Source organism: Macaca nemestrina, chromosome 3 (genome assembly GCF_043159975.1).
Source record: "Macaca nemestrina isolate mMacNem1 chromosome 3, mMacNem.hap1, whole genome shotgun sequence".
Classification (NCBI taxonomy): domain Eukaryota; kingdom Metazoa; phylum Chordata; class Mammalia; order Primates; family Cercopithecidae; genus Macaca; species Macaca nemestrina.
This window is the reverse complement of record NC_092127.1, coordinates 143,006,021-143,030,906: the sequence shown is the minus strand read 5'-3', so window position 1 is coordinate 143,030,906 and position 24,886 is coordinate 143,006,021. Positions and strand designations below refer to the sequence as shown.

At 36.3% G+C, this 24,886-nt stretch overlaps 1 protein-coding gene and 1 long non-coding RNA gene across 4 annotated transcripts in view; one reads left to right on the top strand and one right to left on the bottom strand.

The window, feature by feature from the left end:
* The window catches only part of LOC105463316 (uncharacterized), a 71,627-nt gene that overhangs the window by 45,354 nt on the left and 1,387 nt on the right, over nucleotides 1-24,886 (top strand). Inside the window, exon 6 of one of the 2 annotated variants that reach the window (XR_011621273.1) lies at nucleotides 19,081-19,242. This is a non-coding gene — a long non-coding RNA (uncharacterized lncRNA). Of the gene's footprint in view, nucleotides 1-18,723; nucleotides 18,849-19,080; nucleotides 19,243-24,886 lie in introns of those variants that run through there. The other variant, XR_976252.2, reaches the window with a different exon arrangement.
* LOC105463317 (fibroblast growth factor 5) lies at nucleotides 1,458-24,047 on the bottom strand. Of its 2 annotated transcripts, XM_011710342.2 has the most exons (3): nucleotides 23,299-24,037; nucleotides 15,554-15,657; nucleotides 1,458-4,118 (listed from the first exon to the last, which is right to left on the bottom strand). In XM_011710342.2, the coding sequence occupies exons 1-3, from the start codon at nucleotides 23,651-23,653 to the stop codon at nucleotides 3,771-3,773; spliced, it is 807 nt and encodes a 268-aa protein (XP_011708644.1). In that variant the 5' UTR covers nucleotides 23,654-24,037; the 3' UTR covers nucleotides 1,458-3,770. The 2 variants fall into 2 exon arrangements, with proteins under 2 accessions (XP_011708644.1, XP_011708646.1); XM_011710344.2 differs by lacking the exon at nucleotides 15,554-15,657 and having other exon boundaries at nucleotides 4,007-4,118; nucleotides 23,299-24,047.

Here is a 24,886-nt window from a genome sequence, read left to right as displayed (position 1 = left end):
AGTAACTCTTTGTCTCTGCTAATACCTAATCATATAATCTTATTTCAAAAGTTGGCTTGGCCAGTACATTTGGATTGACTACAAAAAAAAAAAAAAAAAAAAAAAAAAGGCCTTGTCCATTTATCCAGAGGTTTCCTCCAAAATTTTTAAAAATTTTGTCACCTTAAAATGAATTTTAAATTATCAGAATTTAGAGGTAGCAATGAAATAAATCTTAAAGGAGGTGTAGAACTCCTTTAAGAAGTTATTGTTTGCTTTCCATTGCGGCAATGGAATCATATATTTTTAATGAGCCCAGAAACAATTCTCTGCAACTGTAAAAATGATGCCAGAATGCAAGTTTTTGGTTAGTGCCATAGTTTCATTTTGTTATTGAAAATGGAATAAGTCATGATTTATTCCCTCCCTTCTTTGGAAGGGTAAAAAATGTTAATGGTAAGAAAATCAGTACATTTTCTATTTCAAGATCGATTTCATAAGAAATTTACCTACCAGATTTATGTTTTATGTTTAGCTACAAGAAATAAAAGCTTTAAAATAACAGAAATAAAAGTCTCAGTTTTATATATGTAATTTTTTAAATATATGTACAAACTTGGAAATGACTTCTGTCAGTATCTCTTATCGTTGTCACATGATTTTGAACTTCTGGACCAGTGTAATTCAGCTGAAAGAATCAAGAAAATTAATATACACCTATACTCTCAAATTAGTCTCTTTAGAAGGAAGTGAAGAGAGACTCTGTGACAGAAAAATCACAGTGTTACTACATCTTATTGAAAACCTCTATTTATCTCTATAGATGTTCCATATAAAGAAATCTTAAATATTTAAACATAATATAATTGATAAAACTGACATGTTAGTCTGGAGATGTTTGTTACCTATAGGCAAAATAGACTCCTAAATAATAATACAAAATTTATTGTTGTGTTTAGATGAACATAACCATAATCAAATAATTTTGGTATTTGGTAGTTCTGGTTACTTAAAATAATAAAAAGCTATGTAAGCAAGAACCCTCTTAGAAAGTTGTAAGCATTAGTATGGACTTATATTTATACACGTTTTCTGTACATAGGTTCATTTAATTAATTGATGTAGGTAACTTTATGCTTCACTAAGCATTCATTAAGCATCGTTGTGCCTGTAGTCCCAGCAATTTGGGGAGGCTGAGGCAGGTGGATTATGAGGTCAGGACTATCAAGAGGCCAGGATTGAGACCATCCTGGTCAACATGGTGAAACCTCGTCTCTATTAAAAATACAAAATGAACTGGCGTGGTGGCACGCACCTGTAATCCTAGCTACTTGGGAGGGTGAGGCAGGAGAATCGCTTGAACCAGGGAGTCGGAGGTTGCAGTGAGCCGAGATCATGCCACTGCACTCCAGCCTGGTGACAGAGCAAGACTGTCTCAAAAAAAAAAAAAAAAAAAAAAAATCATTGTGTATGGCCAGTGAAGAGAAGTGTAATCGTGTAATTTAATATTTTCTTTTTAATTTTAGCATGGCTTTAAATTTTGAAATTAATGATTCCTGACTTGCATAATATATATTTGGTAGTTATCCTACTTTCATGTTCATATGCTAATCAAATCAAACCAGGAGTATAAGATAAACTATTACATTTGAGTTTAATGTAGCCTACAAGCAACATTTAGCCTATACAACTTATTCATTAACGTGGCCTGTTGTTGACCATCATTATTATCTTTCCGTTCACTAATTAGGAACATATGTTTACTAGTTTCTGTTTGGCAACTGAAATTTTTCATGTGCCCTAAGAACTTGGTATACGGCGTACAATACTTAACAATAGATTAGAATCAACTAGAGTAATATTTTTAGCTTTATACTGTGTAAACACGGTGATATGCCATTTGAATAAGAGTTGGGCATATCTTTGTTTAAAAAATTTCATTGTTCCATTTAACCCAGAAATACTTTAAAGTATAAATTAGTTCAATTTTTTGTAGCATTTCATTTTATGCTATTTAAAAATTATGCATTAAGTGGAAAGAATGTTTAATCAGATAATTGGCTTTATAATAAAACACTATACTAATGTATACGTATAATGTTTTAGTTGATGGATGGGTTTTTAGATATATTATTTGTTATATATATGTGTGTACTGTTTTCCCATCAAATTAAAGCAATCTGCTTATATGGTAGCTAGCTCAATTTTGACAAGTTTCCATTTTGTATTTGCACCAAAATAAATCATAGTTTGCTTTAAGGAAAAAATAGTTTATAAGTATACTTTAAACATGTTTAAATGCAAACCATGAAATTTCTATGAACTCTTCTCTTACTACAAAAGTCATACTTTTAACCATTAGCTGTATCTTTTTTGCCACATTTCAGAATGTAATGTAAACACTTGTATTTTGCAGAACTTTATTAAAATGATTACCTGATAATAGATTTTGTAAATTTTCTTAAGTTAAATTTTCTGTGATTTATGTCCAGCAGTCAGTATTTAAGGTGAAATTAAATGCCACTTTCAACACATTGAATTCCCAGATTAATTTACCTCTATCAAAAGGCCAGTTTTTTAAATAAACATCAGAAGTTTCCTTATAAAAGTGCACATCTATTCACTGAAATGGTTACCTTTAGGAAGGGAAGCTCAAAGAGTGTTTGCCTGAGTAATAAGAATATTTCTGACAACGGGACTTGGCATGGATAACTGTTAAACCATTCATCTCCTTCAGTTCTCTATCGTTTCTAAGTGTTTGCTCCCTGTGGATCTACACAGTGGGACAGCAGAGAATCATAGAAGTATTTTTAAGCACTCCAATCTCATAGTGTATGCTTCACAGACAGAATAAAATGTATTCCTCCAGCTGTTCAAGAATGAGGGCAAGGGGGGGGATAAAAAGAGAAATGAAGGCAAGACAGACTTAGATCTCAATCAATGTTGTAAACTTAGTGTACGTTTACCTCTAAATCCTTTTCCTTACCTCCCACATTTAATTCTATTAAAAAGTCCTTATATTTTTTCCTTGCTTATAACCCATCATATCCCAGCCACCAAAGGTGTAGGATTCCACATAAAGTCATGAATTTACATACACATACACACAAATCCAAGCTGAGCCTTTGGTGCTGTGAAAGAGAATTTAAACATTTTAAAATGTAAAACTAAACATATTATCTGAGGTATGGCTAGAAATAAAAACAATAAAAAAGTGCAGTGAATAGAAAAAATTTAAAAGATTTCCACATTACAAATGAGATATAAACACATTTATAATTCATAAACAGCATAAAATGATTGCTTATGTCATATTAATTAAAATAATAAAAGTAAGAAAATATGCTCAATGCAGAGGTACTTTTAAGAAAACAAACAAAAAAACAAAAGTTAACAAAATATTTTATCTGCATCAAAATATTCTTTGGAAACCAAAAATAAAAATGTACCATGTATGTTCTTTCAGGTTGATCTGTAAAAGTCAGAAAAATACATAGTCCATGTTATTTAACTTTCTGAAAATACAAAGTTCTAAATATCCCTCAAGCATAAAGCAAAAGGCTTTATGTCTTGCTGACCTGAAGCAGTGTGCTCCCTGTATTAGTACAAAGAATTCCAGTTTCCTTCCTATCAAAAAACATTTTGTTTCAGTCACACTGAAACAAATGACGTGACTTCAATACAGGGTAGTATAGCTGAAGCTGTGTCCAAAAATTTTCCTTCAGAACTCTGAAGACACCTATAGAAACTCCTGAGGGGAAAGAATCGTTCTCACAAGGCCAAGAGGAATATTATCCAAAGCGAAACTTGAGTCTGTATTTCACTGTGTTGGTATTTTTCCGAGGTGCAGAAAGGGGAACCTTTGGCTTGATAGGGCTAGGTGGCTTTTTCTTTTCAGGAACAGTAACCGTGAAAGAAAGTTCTGGCTGCTCCGACTGCTTGAATCTTGGGAGAAAATGGGTAGAGATGTGCTGGGGTTTAACCCGGGGGCTGCACCCTCGTTTGGCTTTTCCTCTTTTATTCAGGGCCACATACCACTCCCGCCCTGTTTTTTCAGTTCTATGTATTGCTGAGGCATAGGTATTATAGCTGTTTTCTTGAAAACGCTCCCTGAACTTGCAGTCATCTGTGAACTTGGCCTAGGGAGGAGAAAAAAAGAGGAAATGTAAGTTGTGACAATCTTTTCAGCATGTAATAAAATATAAGTTCTTGTAGGAAAAAAATAATAATAATTTTGTCTATCTCTGTTCCTCCTACTCCATTCCTTTTTATAAAGACATGTTTGCTTATTTTAAAGTTGCTTTAAAATTACTATTTTTCTTTTTATGTTTCTACTTCATTTATCTTTGTAACACATTTCTGTTCACTACCTATTTGGTGACATAGTATCGATGAATATAAAAGTAACCAGGACTCTTGATACATTTAAACCTTGTTACTATTGTTTAAATACTTTGAAATGTATAGTTACAAATATTTTAACATACTATTTTTCCTCCTAACTCACCAAGAAAATAAATAGAACTATATTACTAAGAAACAATTGCCTGGTAAAATATAAATTCCTGTTCATAGAAATGGGGTCAAAATTATTCCTTTGAAACAAGCATGCATTTTTTCAATGTTATCAGTGTGATTGAGGCTGCTGAGAGAGAAATAGCATATGGCCCCCATTAATATTGCAGGTGTTAGAGTTCTTTAGAAAAAAAAAAATGTATCTTTACTCAGGCATTACAGGAAAGTATATTTGACTCCAAGAAGAAAAAAGTCACTGGAATTACTATGCTTTGGCCAGATCTTACACACACACAGAATATCTGCCCTTGAAATACTTACAGAATAGTGGAAAAACAGACAAGTAGACATCCGTCATGGTGCAGCTTGATAAATGGAATTATGACAGTGGTATGCAGAGGGTACAATGACAGCATAGAGGAAGGGCATCTAAGAGGGTGGAGGTGGCCAAGAAGAGGACAGAAAAGTCTTCCTATAAAAGGTGACATTTGAGCTGAGTCTTCAAGTACAACTAGGAATGTACTCTAACTAACATTAGAGAGGCAGACAAAATAAGAAAGGATTTTCAGGGAGAGGGAACAGGGTGTTGAAAGGTCAACATGACACTTTCAAATACCTGTAAGTAGTTCAGCGTGACCTCTACCTAGGATGCACCTGGGAAATAAGGAGATGAGCCTGACAATGTAGGTCAGCACCAGCTCTGAAAGGACTTACTTTGCCAAGTTGTGAAATTTGAAGGAATATGCGGGAGAATGGGGGAAGAGTGTGAACTTGGAATCAGACATACAATCAAAAACCAGTGATGCCAATTAAGCTCTTAGCCTTAGCCTCCTTATCCATAACACTTACAACAACAGGGCTTTTATGAGAATCTAAAGGAGGATTCTGTAACTTTCATCAAACTTGAAAGAGTCCATAACGCCCAAAGAATTAAGAATTCCTGTACTAGGTCAGACTACCAGGTTTCATAATTTCAAGGAGTACTATTTACACTATGTATAAAAACACTAAAAGCTACATACTTCTATATCAAATCAAGAAGTTTTATATGAGAATAAAATGGCCTTTTTTCCTTGCTTTTTCTAATAATGCCAAACTTTTCTTTGGAATACTGATCATAACACTGAAATCTAAAAATCTGAATATTGCAAGGCAATCTACATAGATCCACTGTTGAAATCCACATGGAATTTGTGAGTAGTGCAAGATACTGACAGTATTAGAAGCCAACCGATATCAGAGCATTTACAAGAGCACATTAACTTTATGTACGATAGTTTACTGGAGTTACTTATATTTAAGTGTAGTTCAATCAACAAAGTTCTATTTGGGGGTTATGAAGCCATATATATAGATCTTTCACAAGTTTACTGGCGAATCTTTGGATATGATCTCAAGCAGACTGAAGGCAGGTGTTTTTTGTTTTGTTTTGTTTTGTTTTTTGTTGTTGTCGTTGTTGTTGTTTGAGACAGGTTCTTGCTCTATTGGTCAGGCAGGAGTGCAGTGGCATGATCTCGGCTCACTGCAACCTCCATCTCCCGGGCTCATGCAATTCTCCTGCCTCAGCCTCCCGAGTAGCTGGGATTACTGGTGTGTGCCACCACGCCCAGCTAATTTTCGTATTTTTAGTAGAGGTGGGGGTTTCACCATATTGGCCAGACTGGTCTCGAATTCCTGACCCCAGGTAATCTGCCCACCTCAGCCTCCCAAAGTGCTGGGATTACAGGTGTGAGCCACCGCACCCAGCCGAAGGCAGGTATTTTAAAGAATCACCACCTATGTATGGCATCCCTCTCACCCTGTCTTACGATACACCTTGCCAGCCTACATTTAGGCCAGGACTGCTATGCTGACACCACTTTCAAAGATCACACATTGACTATTCCTATTTTTTATTAGAAAGACTTGCTTACAAATTCACTGTAGATTTGTCTACAGCTGCTTAGCTCTTAAAGTGGCTTTCCCATTTAATTAGATAATCCCAATAGTTTATTTCAAAATAAAAGCTATAGACATCTAGAATGTTTCTGGCTCTATAAACGGATAATAAGAAGTTTAGAAAGGTGTGAAACATTTCATTAAAAAGAGTATCTAGTATATTTACCTTGTCTCAGGTTTTTTTTTCTTACAATGCAGTCGAATGACATTTTTGAAAATGTGTAATACATTATGCCTTGACCTGACTTCTACCTCTGTTTCACGAAAATAGCAGTGATTGCTCTACTCAATTTTGACAGAGTTAGGTTGTTAAAATGTACCTCATTTTTTAATATTTTCCTCCAACAGTGCCCAAGAAAATAAAGAACGAACATGTCCATTTTTAATTGATGTAGATGACAGGCACACATACGCATGCACAGGTGCATGTGCAGACACACACCACAGCATTTCTTTTTTTAAAAAAACAGAAATCTATATCATTTCCATTTTAGGGTCTTTCATATGAGTGAAACCCACCTGCCCCACCCGCTACAATTGTTTCATCTAAAATCTTTCTCTTTTCCTCCTCTTTTCCTCCAGATTCATATTCTAAAGTTCTTTCTTAAGAGGAGCCCCTTTAAGGAGATGGCTATTCGGAATTCAGATTTTTCAGAGGTCACCTAACTGTTACCCAGGGTAGAAATGTGCAGAGTCCTAAGGACCCACACACTACACACAGCCCCTCAGCTGTCCAAATCCTACATTCTACATTAATACAGGAGTAAACGCAGTTAGACTGTTTTGACTTTCTTAATTGACTTTTAATTTAATGTTTTGTCTGCAAAATTATTCCAGCTGTGATGGAACACAGAATCATTTGAAGCAAACATTTCAGTGAATTTATTCATCTTGAAGGATTGACTCTTCCTATTAGTCTTCCCAGTCTGGCTCAGACAAGATGGTGACCCTAAGCAGTACATCTCTGTATATAGTGTTGTGCATAGACCATCTTTATAGCAAAGAGTCATAGGTCTTAGCTAGAGGTACTAAAATACATACATTTGCCATTAGAAAATTTTGGACAATAAATTTTCCAGGCTGATTTTTATTTTTTAAATCTTTTTTTAAAATTATAAGAAGTCCTCTAATAAAATATACACTTTTAAAATAATAGAACTCCATTATTTTTCTAGAAAAAAAACTGAAACTAACAAACACACTTTTTCTATAGTTAAGAGTATGATGTAGAGGCATGAATCAAATTTCAGATAAGTTGCTGAAATCAAGACTCCTTCATCTAATTGCCTTACCACCATCAGCCACTACAGTGAAAGCAATTGTTTAAATATTTGTTTAAAAATGTTTCATATTCATTTTTCACTAATTTATTCCACAGATATCACATGCTAGGCACTGTGCTAGGAGCCACTTTTACAGTGGAAAACAATATTGACATAGTCCTGCCCATGTTTTCATTGACTTAAATTACATTAAAATCTCTTTAATTTCTCCTTGATCTGGCAAGAATAAAAACAGGTTACATTCAATAAACCATAATTGCAAAATTAAAATAAATGTTTAAAATCATCATTTTTTGTAGTTTAGTATATACTCCTAATTGACAAAAAAAAAAAAAAAAAAACTTTAAACAAATTGAACTATTTTTTTCTTGAATATCTAAATTATTACAAGGAGAGGAAACACACTGCTATTAAGAGAAATAAGAACTTTTTGCTGGGCATGGTGGCTCACACCTGTAATCTAGCACTTTGGGAGGCTGAGGCAGGCGGATCATTTGAGGTCCGGAGTTCGAGACCAGCCTGACCAACATGGTAAAACCCTGTCTGTACTAAACATACAAAGTCAGCCAGGTGTGGTGGTGGGCACCTGTAGTCCCAGCTACTGGGGAGGCTGAGGCAGGAGAATCGCTTGGACCTGGGAGGCAGAGGTTGCAGTGAGCTGGGATCCTACCATTGCACTCCAGCCTAGGCAATAAGAGCAAAACTCCGTCTCAAAAAAAAAAAAAAAAAAAAAGAACATTTTCACTAGAAGTAAACTGTCGTGGCTCTACTCATCCCTTCTCACAGTGAAGGATCCATTTTAAAGAACAGATATTTTTTAAAAAGTCAAATTGAATTCAAAGAAAGCACAACTCCAATTAACTACAATATTCCAGAAATGACTAATTCTACCAAGCTGAAATTAAACAGGTCAATTAAACCAAATAAATTATTTCCCAAATGATGCTGTTTTTAAAAAAAGCTCTCTAAAATCTCTTCTTGTAGTTTTTTCCTTAGTAAATATCACGATCTATGATGATTGAGTACCTTGTATAGTATGAATTAAAGCTGTGCAATTACCGACTCTCGTGTGCAACTATAGAAGTAAATATGTAGTATATGAGATATGGAAATAGGAGTGAATTTGAACTGACACCAGTATAAACCTTGGAATTTGTGTGTATTTAATCAATTTTATTTATTTATTTCAGCTTGTTTTCTTTGATTTGCCTCTTTCTCCTGAAAAACCTTATAAAGTTAAGGGGAAAAAAAGCCAAATCTAAATAATTAAAATGTTGTTCTAGACTAATATTATTAAATAACAAAAAGGTTATCATAGACTGTAACAAAAACAACTATAGACCAAATTTTGCTACAAACTAAGTTTCTTCGCCACATTCATCACTTCTAGTTCCCCTACCTCCTTTTAGAGCTGCTTAATTCCCATCCCTTCCCTCCACCAATGGAGCCGCCTGGGACAGGTGCCCTAAACTCAGCTCATTTTTTATACTTGTGCCCTGGTACAGGGCAGCACGCACCCAAAGGGCTACTTCTTACTCTTTACTATATAAACTGTGTAATGGCCAGTTGTAGCCCCGCCGTGCTATCTCCCAGGCACAGCCATATCTCCTGCTTGGTACCATTCATTCCTTCTATATCTCAGTTCCTCATACTGAGCAACAGACAAAATACACAAGCTGGTTTTAATATTACCCAAGCTGAGATAATGTAGTAAAGAATATCAACTAAAGGATCTCTTTTCTTCACTTATATAATTTCCCTTCAAATTACTTAGAGAGCAGGCTCAAATACAGCTCCCCAAGCCCTGTTTCCAGAGACTGTGTTTTTGTAAGTCTGAGGTGAGACCCTGGGCTTGATGTATCATTAACCAGCATCCTATGTGATTTTGACACCTGTGAAGTAAGGACCACACCAGGCAAAACATGGAATAGCATGACTTTCTTTCTGAGGACCTTAATAACTTCACAAAGCTGGACTATTGGAGACTACTGTGTGTCAGGTGGTTTACATATATAATTTAACTCACAGTAATTCCATGGCTGCTATTAGGATAGTATTATCTGATTTTTTCAGCCAGTGAAGTAAAGAATATGATCCATCTATCACCCTGCATTTATCAAGTGCCAGAATAGACCTGTGATTTAAATTGCATCTTCTGATTCCTAGACTAAGGGTCTCTCCATAACACTATACAAACCAAAGCTATTTCCTAGGCTTTTCTTATACAGTCTTACTTGCTCTGAAGTTGCTTCCTGTTAAAATATTGACAAAAATGACAAGTGTCACTCTTCAAATCATCAAAGAAATATATTACTATCTCTCACTTTCTGCTAAAATGGATTTCCAAATCTACAAGGCAATTCATCACACCCAGATTTCCTCAATAAAACAGGTCTTCTAATGACTTCCACAGTGCAAAATTGAGGGGAAACTGGCATTTACTGCAAAGGCAGAGTTTGAACCCATTTTTGTGCCTGAGTAGTTAGACATTCAATTTTACTGTATATTGAAAGTCCTTAGAGGGCAAAAAAAGAAAAAAATTCTTCTCAAATGCCTTGATCTAGCTCATGCATGGTCTTGACTAGCAGAGTGGAGTGCTTAGTAAGTCATTTTTTAATGAGGATGATAAGTATTGCTCAAGCCTCCATTTCTCCTTTCAGTAAATATGCTCAGCTTTAGGGGCTGCCTACTCCTCTTCACTCTGCCTGCAGTGCAAGAAGTCCAGTCTGGAGTCTCATCCCAGGCAAGCCAGCTGGCACACTCTGAAACCAGGAAAGGAGGGTGTTCTAGACCTTGCTTAGGACTGATCAAGCACACATTCCATGCCTGTTTCGTAAACTCTGCAATTAGCTTTCCTTTCAAACATGATCCCCTAAAACCCTGAGAAACAAAAATAATTCCACCACATGCTTCTCTCTGCATCTTTAAAATAAGCTAACATGTTTTTCCCCAATAAGCAATGAGCTTTCTGCATACTTTATGAAGTATGCTGAAGTATACTGAAGAATACATGATAATCACCTTTTCCAAGATTTATGTTTTTTAGGGAAAAATCAAGATGGACAACAGAGCTATGAAAAAAATCACAAGATTATGACCATAGGAAATCCATGCCTCTTTAAGAGGTTGAGCTTGGAAATTTTGCTTTGAAATTAGGTTCCTGGGAGAAAGGAAAACCTAGTAGATAAGGGACACCTATAAGCACACAAAGTTTGGGTGTGGGGAAGAAAAGATCAGTGATAAATCGGAGTTGAGGCTGGTCTGAATAATTTAAGGGTCACAGCTGCCTGACCCCAAAATCAGAAAGAAAGAGATTAAGGATTGTCAAACAGCTGCCTGAGAGCAAATTCAGGAAAATCTGTTTAAACATTAAGTGTGGAATACTTTTCAGGCAGTACTCTGTTTTATATGCATTATCTTGTTTAAAACACTTAACTACCCCAATAGATTGCGACTTCAATTTTCCTTCTTTTGTAGTTGATAAACCAAGGAGTAGAAAGATGAAGTAAAATGACACAGTTAGGAAGTGGTAGAGTAGGATTCAGCCTGGGGCAATCTAACTGTCTTTACCATCACACTTAAGGCCTTTGACTCCTAGTCTGGACCCACCTCAGATAAATCCAGAAAGGCTCTCTGTGGGACTTTCAGTAAGGATGCCAACCTGAGGAGGGAGCAGGGACAGACAGACGGTTAAGGCAGGAAGAGTGCTCAGTCTCAGAAGGTACCTTAGCATGGAATGTGTTGAGAAAGAGGGTAAAGGCCACAGCTGTGACTTGGAGTAGCCCTCATGGATCTTTGGAAAGCAATTATCTCCTCCTGTTCTTGATGATTTTTGATACATTTGGACAAAGAGAAGACCATACATCCTCATCCTTGTGAAGAATGCTGAAAAACCTGCATGATAGGAATTTAGTTGCACTGCCTATTTAGAGTATGCCAATAAAAGTTTGAAGGAGAGCTGCCTGTAGATTAGGGGCTTGAATGAGTCCAGGGAGCCACACATACTTTATATATATATATATATATATATTTTTTTTTATTATACTTTAAGTTCTAGGGTACATGTGCACAATGTGCAGGTTTGCTACATTTAAATGTGCCAGGCTCCAGGGGCTTGAATGAGTCCAGGGAGCCCCACACATTTAGATTACTGAAGCTCAAATAAAACTTCTCTGATGGGATTAACAAATTTAGCACAAAAATGGAATCAGCATCAATGCTGCCTGAATCTGCTCTGGGCTACCCTTTCAGTGTGTCATATTTGTGTCTATGAACAGTAAAATATTTACTAAATGAAGATTTCTGTGAGCAAAATAGGTCTCTTTTCTGTTTTGAAAGTTTATCGTGGGAGGGAGGGGTTCCCTATGCAACTGTCATTGACAATGAATAACCAACATTTGTAAAATTCTGTGGCGACACATCCCCTCTTCTCTAGATTTTAAAGTGAAGTACTGGAGACACAGGAGATGGGGGAAATGCCAGTTCAAAAAAGAGATGTGAATCAAAGAGAAAAACATGTACCTAGAATGAGGAAATTTGCAACTTTAACTATAAATCTCAAATTGCCTGTTTATTTGCCTATTAAATAGAGTGCTATAAATATTCTAATGATGTGCCACAGTATTCATTTTTATATGTAATACAAAAATATTTTCATGCACATATTAATTTCTATACACTAAGAGGTGAAAACAATGTAATTGGTTCCAAACAAAACTTAATATCTTCTTTGAAGCTAACTTTTATTTACCAAGCACTATAGCATTTAAAGAGAAAGAGAAAATTCTGGGAGGCTATAGTTCTGGTTCAATCACTTGTTAACTGTGTAACCTTGGGAAAATAATTTAACAACTAGGAGACTCTTTCGTCACCTCATTATCTAATGAGATAATGTGAGCAAAAGAGCTTTTAAAGAGCTATGGAAGTATATTATCTCTGCCTAGTAGCTAATTTTTAGAACTCTGATTATTATTACAAAAACTGAGTTGAATATCTACAAGTATCAATGAATATTTATCAGTACAATGGGGGATTACTTTTCCCAGAATTCTATTAATGTTTTATATTTTTAGTTTACATTTGCTTTGTAGATAGAACCCTAAAAGTACTCTTTAAATGCCTCTGCAAAATTTTTAAATTAAAGCAACTCACAAATTACAAGTTTAATCCTAAAAGTCTATGAGTTTTTAACCTTTTTGGGGATGATGTAAAGCTGTAAAAATCAAAACTATTAACTAAATCAAATAGTCATATTTAGAGTTACAAGAACAATTTCCCAACATGTTTAACTAGAATGTGAAAACAGGAAAGAAATCAAATGGGCATAAAACTAGTAATTACTAGCATTAATACTATTTCTAAATTTAACGTCTTTAAAAAATAAATCACTTTATAATTTAATTAGGTTTTCACCTAAAGGAAAAGTGCTAATAAAAGCTCAGATAAGAGAAAGTGGGCTTGGATAATTGGTTTAAAAAGAATCCACATAATCATAGGGCTTAATATTTTTATCTACAATTTAGCTCAAAGTCATCAGAATGACTTTTATATCAAAGAGCTTCAGAGAGTGACAAGAGCAAGACTTGCTTTGTACTGTTTAAAAGTCATTATTCTATGAAATAACTTTAGCCTGCCAAGATGAGAAAGAATAACAGATGCTGTTTTTGCATTATCTGCATTATTTCAACCAGCCATCCTTAGACATTTGGGTCAAATTTCTAGAAATTTGTTACTTGCATTTGACAGAGGAATCATGTATCTTAACCTCTCAGTTTGACCTTTCTAATTGGCTTCCATTTGTAATATGTTACTTTCTGGGGCAATTATCCTTAAGCTGTTCCAAGTTTAGTCTATTTTTTGCAAGTACTATGGCATAAATCAGAATATTTTAAAAGTTAAGATTTTCACTCAAAACAAACCAGTAAGAGAAAGTTTCTTTGCATGCACTGTGTATTATTATGAGGTTAGATTTTGAAGGTGTTTTAATCTTTTATAAACTTAAAAGTAGACTGAGGAAAAGTTATTCCGTTCAGATGTGTTTAATCATTGTTTTCTATTCTGTATGTGGATTTTTTTTTTTTTTTTTGCTTTTATACAGTTCTCATGAGAACTCATCTGTATGTGAATTTTAAATAATATTTTAAAATAAAATTAAATGCCCTGAGAATGATACATTGGACTTTGGCGACTCAGGGGGAAAGGGGAGGGGGTTGGAGATGAAAGACTACACATGGGGTACAGTGTACACTACTGGGGTGATGGGTGCACCTAAATCTCAGAAATCACCACTAAAGAACTTTTTCATGTAACCAAATGCCACCTGCTCCTTAAAATCCTATTGAAATGAAAAATAAAATTAAAACATGTAATACCCTACTTTTTTCACAGTGATGCAGAATGTTGTCCCTTAAATAAATGAAAAAAATTTAAAAATATATTTCTATGAATACTATATTACAGTTTGCTAGAGCATAGTAACCAGCTCAAAAAATGAAATGGTAAATTGTTTAATAGTTCTTGCAATAGGCGATTTAAGAATTTAACAAAGGATTTCCATTTATGCTGCTAAACTGATATTTTAGCAATTTATTATATTTAGATTATATTTAGATTGTTACCCTATAATAATAGGCAATACTTATTGAGCACTTATAACACACCAGATAGTATTCTTAGCACATTGCATGTATTATCTCATCGAATCCTCAAGTAATTACAGAAATTGCTCAAATTCTGTCTCTTCCAAAAGATATTAACAAATCACTTTAGATGTTAAGAAAAGTAAAATTATAAAAGTCTTACACATTAAACCAAGTGGCGTTTTCGTTGAAGTTTTTAAAGATCTATAAAATAAAATTATATATAGTAAGTTTCAATTGATTGCTATCAGTTGAAACTTTCTATAACTTTGAAAATTGAAAAAGTGATATTCCAATAATTTATTTACTAAAGACTATAAAGAATCAGAATTAAATGACTAACTTTAAACAATAATTGCTTTCAAAATGTTTTAATGTGAAGAAAATAAGTATGCCACAGAAAAAGCATAAAGCACCTTTAAGTTCCGTGTGTATATACTAATACAAATAAATAGAATCTGTGAGTGGGAAAACTAAGCTGAACATATTTTATCATCTTTAAAATGTTTTAATACTTCCCAGGTAATGGAAACTTTCATAACAAAGCAAATAAATAGTTTATGAACTGATCACAATATATAAAGCTGGTCTGAATAAATTTTTGAGAATGCAAAATTACTTTTCATAGTATTAAGAAATCGTTATTTTTGATGTGACAAAAATACAAGATAAAAATTCTTCAAATTAATTAAAATTTGTCTATGAAAGTCACAGTCTTCTAATTATTGGTTTCTTCCCTCCCTACTTGTTAATATGAAAATATTTTACATTACTGAGACCCGATTTTTGGTATTATGAGTAGCTTGTAAAATTAAGTAAGAACCTCATTTACTTAGCACAAACACAATCCCTATAAACTTGTAAGTTTAAAATGTGGTGAAATATATTATTGCCATGTTTCTTCTTATGTGGGCCACTTCTAAGAAACAAGTGGATGGCTACCCCTTTGAGAACGCTACTTTCAAATACACTTAGGCTTAAACTTTTTGTAGACTCTATAATATCTTTTTAAGTAAATTAAATAGTTAAATTATTACTTCTAGAAGCATACAAAATTCCCTTGGTTAAATGTAAATATGCTTTTTAAATAATTAAGTTCTTTGGGCAAATTGTCTTACCTACCAACTTGGAAAATTATTCTGTTTTACAAATGTAAAATCTTTATAGCACCTTTAACAAATATAAAGTGGTTCTACTTACACTTGCATGGAGTTTTCCTTTTTTTGACATCGCTAAAAATTTGTTGCTGAAAACTCCTCGTATTCCTACAATCCCCTGAGACACAGCAAATATTTCCAAAATACCTAGGATGACAGAAATCCCAAAATAAAACACAGGCTCTTCTTTATATCATTGTGAAGAATTAAATTTCTACATAGATTCTTTCCATTCTTTATTATTGTGATTTAAAAAAAGAACTTAGTATTTAACATCCTTATTTTTCATGACATTTACTATGTTAAAAACAAAGAAGGCTAGGATTCAAGTGTTCATTTAAAATAATGTCAATATTCAAAAATTTGATTCTACTTCATCAGTAATTATTTGGACAAATAAGTCACTTTTAGTACACAATGAGCACGAAGTTTTCTCAGGTTCTAAAGAAATTAAAAAGACATTTAAAAAATGTTTTGCAAAATAATTCTTCTCCATTATTTCTTCATCAAAGATAATACACTACTTTGAATATTAAAGCACAAATCTGTGCTCAAGACTAGTATAACTATTTGAAAGTCTGGAAAATAATACTTATTTACATTAAATAAATTCCTCTACTCTAATTATCATGGTTATAATGGTAGTTACAAATAAACATATACTATACTCAGTCTTTTAGTGACTGCATTTAAAGACTACATGTAAGATACTGAAAGCATTATAAATAACTTAAAATTATTGGTTCAATGAAAGTTTAATGGATTATGCTTTGAGACATCTGGCATTTTGAATCATTTCCTAGAAAAAAATTAATGAGATAATTTATTACATTATTGTTTATAGTTTGTATTTCATAGTTAGCATTATGAAGTCAATGTTCCCTGTCTCCTACAGTAATTTCAAAGTTCACATCCACTGGATCAAGAGAATTACACACCAAAGCTCATAGAGTAGTTTAATAAGATAAAACACATAGTCTGCACTTAATTAGAAAGCCTGCTTATTTAAAATAAATTATGTATTTTATATGAACATGAAAAGAGCACAATGTTTTTTATTAGTTGTCTATTTCAAAATTTCAAAAGTTGTCTATTTCAAAAAAAGATTTTTAGCTCAATAGAGCTAAAAAGGGACCTGTCTTAGACAGGAAAAAGGGAAGCCAGGTGCAGTACCTCACGCCTGTAATTCCAGCACTTTGGGAGGCTGAGGCTGAAGGATCGCCTGATACCAGGAGTTCAAGACCATCCTGGTCAAAATAGTGACACTGCATCTCTACTTTTAAAAAGGAAAAGAAGGAAGGAAGGAAGGAAGAAAAGAAGGAAATAAAGAACAGAGGAGAAGAAAAAAAGCACATCTCAATATTTCCATCTATAATATTCTGAGCATATATACTAATTAGGATATCTCAATAGGACTCTGCCAAATAGAGAGATTCATCAGATTTTCTTGAAACAGCAAACTCTCCCTGCAGTATTTGAGGCACATATAAAATTATTCTGCTTACCAAAAATAAGAAATATTTTATAAAATTGAGCATTTATATTGTGCAATGTGAGCTAACATCTATAATTCTAGCAAGCATTGCTGTTTATTTATTCAACTTGGTTTCTTAAAAAACTTGATTAGAAAGTTTATGTGAAAAAGGGGATAACTGAACAACTTTTTAAAAAATAAATGTTTTTAGCCCAAAGTAAATGAAACACACCTTAGGGAAACTGCAGGTACCAGTTCATTAATAGGTGTTTCTTTAAATTGAAAAACAAAAACCAAAAACTATTCGAAGCTACTTTTGCTGTTAGAAGGAAACTGAAAAAAAAAAAAAAAAGAAAAAGAAAAAACAAAACCACTAGTGTCGTATAAATCCTTTCCTTCAAAATGTTTTTTAAATGCTATTTATAATAGAGTTTATTATAAACATTATTTGAGTGTGCTTCTAAACGTTTAGAAGCATATCATTTTATCAAATATTAACAAAACACACCAAATGCTTTGTGAAGTTAAATACTCTACAGAGATGTAATATGTTATGATAATATTATTACTAAAGCATGACTATAACAGTGATACCAAGTTAAATTTCTATCAGAATTATGTAATTATATTGAGAAGAGTATTAATGATTTTAGATATTTGGGAGATGGGGGATGTGATTGTGAATATTTATGTAAACATGTACATTCAAAAATGGGAAAGAAAGAAAGTGAGAAATTGTATATGTGTGGAATGATAGATACAAAAGGGGCAACACGGAGTTGATAGAGGAGAGATTTGGTTATATATTTACTCCAATTTAATCATGGTACTAAATTGTTAGAGGCTTTCAATTCCATTCTCTGGAAAATGATCTGGTTTTGAACATGCAGATATATTGTATATTAATGAAAAAATACATGGTAGAGTAAAACATAAAAGTCTCATAAGTGTATGTGTTTGTATGCTAACTTTTAAGATGTTGAGATAAAAAGGCTTTATAAATATTTGTTTTAATAGAAATACTACTGCTTTGCTTAAATAAATAGCTTCTGATAATTAGCTTATTCTCTTTTTAAACAAATATCCATTTAGATGCATTTAACTTGTATTTCAATACAGTGTACACTCTGTGTGTAAATATTATATACAATTTGCATGTAATGTATTTTAAATATGGGGAAGATGAAATAATATATGTGAAAGTGTTATTATTGTGTTACATATTGCAGTGTTTCTTCTTAAAAGTTCCAGGATAAAAATGATATATTGCCTGAGAATTAAAGGATTTTATAACTTTAAGAAAATTATCTTTAACTGAAAGCTTAAAAATACACTTTACCTATATCATTCTATTTAATATTATAAAGAATGAAAGAGATATAAGAGATGAGATTAGATGAATGAATTATTTTTCATATGCGTGACTTTGGTATTGATCTTCTAAATCTTACTATAATTATGACGTAATATTAAGAACACTGTTATGATCATAATTTCCAAAGTAATGTCAGCAGTGATTTCACAATGCCTTGTTTTCTGGAGCAGATTCAACGAGTCTCACAGTTCAGTTTCCTGCCCTCCTCCCCAAAATATCACAGGCCTATTGATTTTACTATGACAAATCTCAGTAGCTCATTCAGGAATTCTACATAATTTTTAAACCCATGGGCCTTAAATCACAAATATATAAGTTTCAGAAAACATTTCTCTGACACTGATTTTTTTTTTTTTAATTTCAGCAATTTTCTGACCTTTATCATCGGGAGTCACATATATTAAATTTGATGGAAACTTACAATTCTCCCTATGGATGCCAAGGCAGTATTTCTAAGCAAAATTGTGGAAGGCCAAGCTTGACTCATAGATAGTATATAGTCAATGACTGTTTGCTAAATTTGACTGCCTTCTTTTATCCTCTCACTACCTCTCTTTTCTCTCATCAGGACACCCTATGCATACACAAGTATGGACAGGTGTCTTAGTACTCTCCTGCTACTGTGGCCTTCTCCTGCTTGAGAAGGCATGGGGCAGAGGGGTGGCTCAGTGTAAATAAATTCACATTAAAGTGCTACTGACAGTGTGTTATTTTTCTTAAGGCATTCCCACTTAAGAGGGTCAAAGGAAGAGGAGAATGCTTAACAGAAGGAATTATTCTCTCTTTGTGGAATTTCAGCATTGACACCTAAGCTGAAGAAGGCAAGAATGTCTTGGGGTCTCTCAGCTTATGCACACAGTCAATTCCACTTATGCATTATGATGTAAGTTTACTTCCATAAAAAATATTTCTAGATTTTTGACTTAGTCCTCTGCAGATTTCTTAATATAATAGGGCTTTATTGATAGTGGTTGATACAATTATACAAATTTTTCCTTTTTCTCTCATTTGTTAATGAATAAAATATAGAAAAGCACAGATATTCAATGTATTCAGAAGCTTTCAACAACCCATCTGAAAATCCCCAGAGAAAAATATTTTAAAACTGAAGTTTCTCTACTTGCATCCACAAAGTAACAGATATGCTGTGCCAAGTTATCAAATCTGAATCTTGAAATATTCAGTTTAGCAGTCTTCACTGATTAAATTAGCAACTGAAATTTTCCACTTGATTTTTCTGCATAGTAGATATAGATTCTGATTTATCTAGGCTTGGGGGACTGTCTAATGACTCCACATGATCCCAAAATTGGTAGTGAGTTTAGATTTTTTTAAAAAGTAGTAACATTGATGATTCTATTAGCCAAAATGTGTGCTTGGAATTTTCATATTTTATGTAAACACTTTGAGTCTGTATAGCCAAAGCCTTAAACTTTTCTTCCCTAAACTGAAAACTACTTGATTGCCTATTCTTCAGTGGCCCAAGGTAAGTCAACAGAAGCACTGTATTCAAATTAAACTTGAAGGCATATAAATTAATGCAAACCCTTTTTTCCATGCAATAGTTGGGTCATCTATCTTTTCTTGTTCATATTTCTTCATTTTTCCACAGTATTTCCTCATAATAAGGATTTATATACAATGAGCTTAATTTCATTTTCTGTCTTCAAAACTTGGGATAACTATTGTATAAGAGAAGTTAAGAATATATTAATTGGTCCATGTAAACTAAACAAGTAATATTTAAAAGTCCATGGCCATGGTGTACTTCTCATGGTGAAACCAGAAAATATTTGCAATTTGAAAAAAAAAAAAAAAAAGCTTACTGTCAAATAATAGTTGTGAAACACATATGATTATCTGTTCTATCAGACAAATACTACAGAATATTATTAGGTTTAAAATAACTTGCTAGAATGCAGTTTCATGGCAAAGCTTTGACTTTTCTGAAGTATCAGGTTTGTAACAAAAAGAATATGTTTTCTGTCATCGCTGACTCACAGACAGTAGAATTAGAGGATGAGATCAAACTGAGGTATCCTCTACGGCCCTTGACCCAGCCCTCTCAGCCTCTCTTAGGAGATTTAAACACATTTCCTCACATACTCTAAGAAAGGTCATGGCCAACACCTTAGTTTACATGAATGTCAGGAAACATCAAATGCTGCCTTCAAAGAGGTAAATGACCGATTGTAATTAGCTAGCTTCTGTTTCTCTTTTACAGCTAGATAATGGCAGAGATCCATGTTAAATTCTCAAATTACATGCAAATTCTGCATTGATCAATGGTAGTAAAAATTTTATGAAGTAGTATTAGACACTCCAAATATCACAAAGCAGAAAATCACTATGATTTGAATATTTGCTATGCTTTCTTCTAGGAAAAAAATAAAAATAAAAAAACTCTATGGAAGACAAACACAAAAGTAACCAAAATATCGTGCTTAATGAGATAGGTATCTTATATTGGGTACATGATTTATGGCATGAATGAAAGCAAGTCATGTAAAAGACACAGAAACTAAACTCTGAAAGGTTATTGTAAACAGGAATAAATTAGGAAAAAGTTTAAATTAAGTTTTTTGTTGGCACTGTTTTAGGACACATCCCTGTTCTCTTGTAGATATCTTTCAACATGGATTTTAAAAGAAAATGTACATTTTACATACTGGGTAGTGGTCAATGTCTTGTTTATCTGGGTGCATTCTTTTTGATCTGCTCTTGTTTTCCCCCCTTTGCTTTTCTACAACATCCCCTCTAGCAAGGCATAAGCTGTAAAACTATCTTTGTCTCATATCATGTCTTCTTAGAGAAGATGGTTAATATCCTGGGAATGAGCCTTGCTTTCCAAGATCTCTAGCACACCTAAAGCCTCCCCAGAAGCATTATCTGAGCTCCCTGGGCTCCAACCTGCTGCTTGCTGCATGGTAGTTAGGGGTCCTCCCTTGAGCTCACAGAAGTTATCCTCTGTTGGTGCTGATTCCTGGATAAATCACAAGAAGAACTGAAGAGAGAAAGTTTTCTTGTAAGAGAGAAGGAAAGGTTGCCGGAAGTGGGAATAAGCTGTGATGGTTAATGGAGTCAAGAGATGGTTGAGACAAAGTGAGAAAGATGAATGGAAATAAATAGATGTTCCTGGTTATTCCTCAAATCTCAGAAAATTCCCCTTCACCCCAACAGATCTTGCCCTTTATCCCCCAAATGAGCAGTTATTCGATGAGCGAAATAAACTCTAAAATATGCAAATAGGTTCCTCTCGAGAGTGTGAGGGGGGCCCTGGGACTCCGTGGTGCGTGTGCGGAGGGCCTCTCGCCAGCTGGGCGCTCCAGGCCCCCTCACCACGTGCGCAGCAGGCTGCTGAATCAGCGAGATCAGATAGACTAGACAGGCGCAGGGCGGCGGGCATAGACCTGCTTTTCTCTCAGCATGAACCATCAGGTCTTCCACATTAGGCCCCCTTAACCCATGGGAGGAGGCTATTCAGCCTACCGCCTTACCCACTTGCGCGCCTCCGACCCCGCTCTGGAGACTGCTGGCTGCCAAATTTTCAGCCCGCCGGTGGCGTCCACGCTCCTCTGGAGCCTGTGTAGTAAGAAGGAGCCCAGTGGCCCGTGGAGTCGTTGGTCTGAGATGGAGCAAGTTAGGAACATCTAGGAGCAACCAGGCTGACACTGAAAGACAGGTGACTGTGCGCGCTGCTGTCTCCTGGCTACATTTCCGCTCTCCCTGGGTACCTAACAGGCCCTGGCTGGAGCTGTGCCTGGTGGACCAACCCGCGCTGGAAGAGCGATCTGGCCCTACTGAACAAAAGCCCCACAGAGATCTCTCCACTCCTACACACAGCCCCAAATCGCCTCTGCCCCCAGCTGCCTAGAGGCAGTGAAGAGAAACCAGAGGAGTGGCTGCCATGGTCTGGAAACATAGATGGGGTGGAAGGGAAGAAGAGATGAGAAAGGAAACAAGAGCGCATGCTAAAAGAAAAAAACTCAGAGGGAAAATCTAAAACTTTGTTTATAAAAAGTCCTACAAAATTTGCACCCCTACCAAATTTAACCTCTGCGTTTCTTCTAAAATAAAGAACTTTCCCCTAACTGTTCTTGGGAACCAAAGGCTGGCCACTCTCCTAACACGGTGTAGTCATGGTCTCAAGATACTAAACGTTGTTAAATCCAACTCTGGAGTTAGTAATTTCAATGTTCATCACGTCTCCCTCTCTAAACGTGTCCAGTTTTCCAGAGCACAATCTTCTTCCAAGCAGGAATGTCTGTCTGGTGTCCCCTAGTTATCTATCTGTCTGTCATCTATCTATCTATCTATCTATCTATCTATCTATCTATCTATCTATCTATCTGTCTGTCTGTCTATATCTTGTGTCTCTATATACCTATGTGTATACATTGTATACATACACATATATACATGTATGCATATACATATACAATATTAATGTGAGGTTTATGGTAGCGGTTGGAAGAGGCAAGTATTTGGGATTTGATTCTTCTTTTTAAAAAATAACTTCAGTTATGGATAGGGAGAAGGGCTGCACTTTGATGCCTAATGAAAAATGCCAGGCTAGTTCATAAGCAGAAGGTAAACAAATTGAACGAGAAGAAATGAGATTTTTTGTTCTCTCTCGTCATGGCTGGAGACTCGTCTTTGAGGCTAGGGCAAACTGGAAACAAGGTACCCGTCTGGGCACCAGCCTCTAGGTAACATACACCTCAGAAATCGCAATTCCTCATGACCAGGAGAGGGGTGCGTGTGCGAACGCCATATAGATGCATCTCCACCCAACCCGCCCGGCTGTTTCTGAGTATCAGTTGGTCCCAGTGGCCTGGGCTCAGGAAGGTGCGCCTGTGGCCCGGGAAATACCTGCTGTCCCTCCCAAATCTTCCGCTGCCCGCCTAGGACGGGTTTTGTAGGAGAGCGAGTAACTTACTTAACATATTGGCTTCGTGGGAGCCGTTGACTTTGCCATCCGGGTAGATCTGCAGATGGAAACCGATGCCTACTCTGCAGTAGAGGCTGCCGGTCCGGCGCCCCGAGGGGCTCCACTGGAAACTGCTCTGCTCCAAGCCACTTCCTTGGCTGCCCAGAGAAGCTGCGGGGGAGGAGGAGGCAGAAGAGGAAGACATAGCGCTACTGCTGCTCTGTCTGCTGCTAGAGCCTCTAGGGTTCCTATCAGTGGCAGCGGGTCCGAGTTGCCCTTTGGGGACGAGACGCTTCTCCCCGTGAGCCCAGGCGTTGAGGATCAGGTGGCTGAAGAAGAGGAGGAGGAGGAAGGACAAGCTCATTCTTCCAGCCGCGGGGGTCCTAAGTGCATCTTGCAGGGCTGATTCTGGGCTCTGTGGCCCCTCTGCGGCTGCGTGCCTCTGGCGCTGCTCGCCTCGCCGCACTGGGTGGACATAGCCTCTGGGACGAGAAGGGGAGAGGGGGAGAGAGAGGCCACCCGAGCGGATCTCCGCGCTGGCACCGGGATATTTATAACGCCAGTGATCTCACTGCTCCGTGCACGCCTGCGAAGCTTCCCCTCACCCGCGGCTTTGTGTACTCACTGGCCGGTGCGGGGAGGGAGCCTCGCGGTCCCGGGGGCGGGGGATGTGAAGGAGGGAGGAGATCCGAGCAAGTGAGTGGGAGGAGAAGCTGGGCTGGGAGAACCTGCGCCCCGGACGCTGGGTGCGCCCATACCAGGGCCACGCGCCCCAGCATTTCTCACGGGTCGCGCGGTCACCCGGCTTCCCCTATTAGGGCCAGAGCCGCGTGGAAAGGAGCTTGGCGTGAGCAGCTGAGTCCTCCAGGGGCAGCTGCAGAAACGGGGGTGTTGAAATGTGGAAATGGATCCTCGTCCTCTCCCACCTCTACAGCACACTTGTGACTGGGCGACGCACTTTTGCCCCCCAGGACACGATTTTCAGGTTCTCCTCTTTTTGCCCTGTAAACCCTGCTATCTTGTCCTCTCCCCGGGAGCCCTTCGAGAACCGCGTCCCGCCAGGAGATCGCACTGCTTCTAAGGCTTTCGGCGCTGGAAAACCAAACAGGGATTCGCAGCCCAACTTGGGAAGCCTTTGGTGTGGCGCGGCTGGGGGAGAAGGCTGTTGTTGTTGTTGTTGCTGTTGTTGTTGTTGTTGTTACCGATTTATTAAAGAGCTAAGGAATGGGTTTATTCGGCGTTTAAAACGCCACCCTGAGTCATCAGGCCACGACTGGAGCTGCTTTCTTGTTGGAAACTCTCGGCTGCGCTGAACATTATGACGAATTTGTTTTTCCTTCTGGGAAGCTCTCGGTCTGTGTTCGTGAGAGTGAGGGCACACGCACCCCTGCGCCCGGACCGGGGAAAGAGGGGCAGGGCCTGGCCACCAGCAAGTGTGACTGACCGCCCAGTTGTCCTCTTTCGCCCCAGGATCCCCGTGGCAGGAAGGATTAGTTAACTGCTCGCTTTAGCTTACTCAGACCTGCCATTGACTGAGGGACCGACCCCAACGAATAATTAATGATGTGCGCGCTGGATTTCAACCTTAGGAAACCTG

Bases quoted from the DNA above. Each gene is read 5' to 3' on its own strand.
- LOC105463317 (XM_011710342.2), bottom strand. From the start codon at position 23,653: ATGAGCTTGTCCTTCCTCCTCCTCCTCTTCTTCAGCCACCTGATCCTC. The intron at 15,658-23,298 runs GTAAGTTACTCG...CTGTCATCCTAG, and splicing joins CCACGAAGCCAATATGTTAA to GTATTTTGGAAATATTTGCT. The intron at 4,119-15,553 runs GTAAGTAGAACC...TCTCCTCCCTAG, and splicing joins AAGGAAAACTCCATGCAAGT to GCCAAGTTCACAGATGACTG.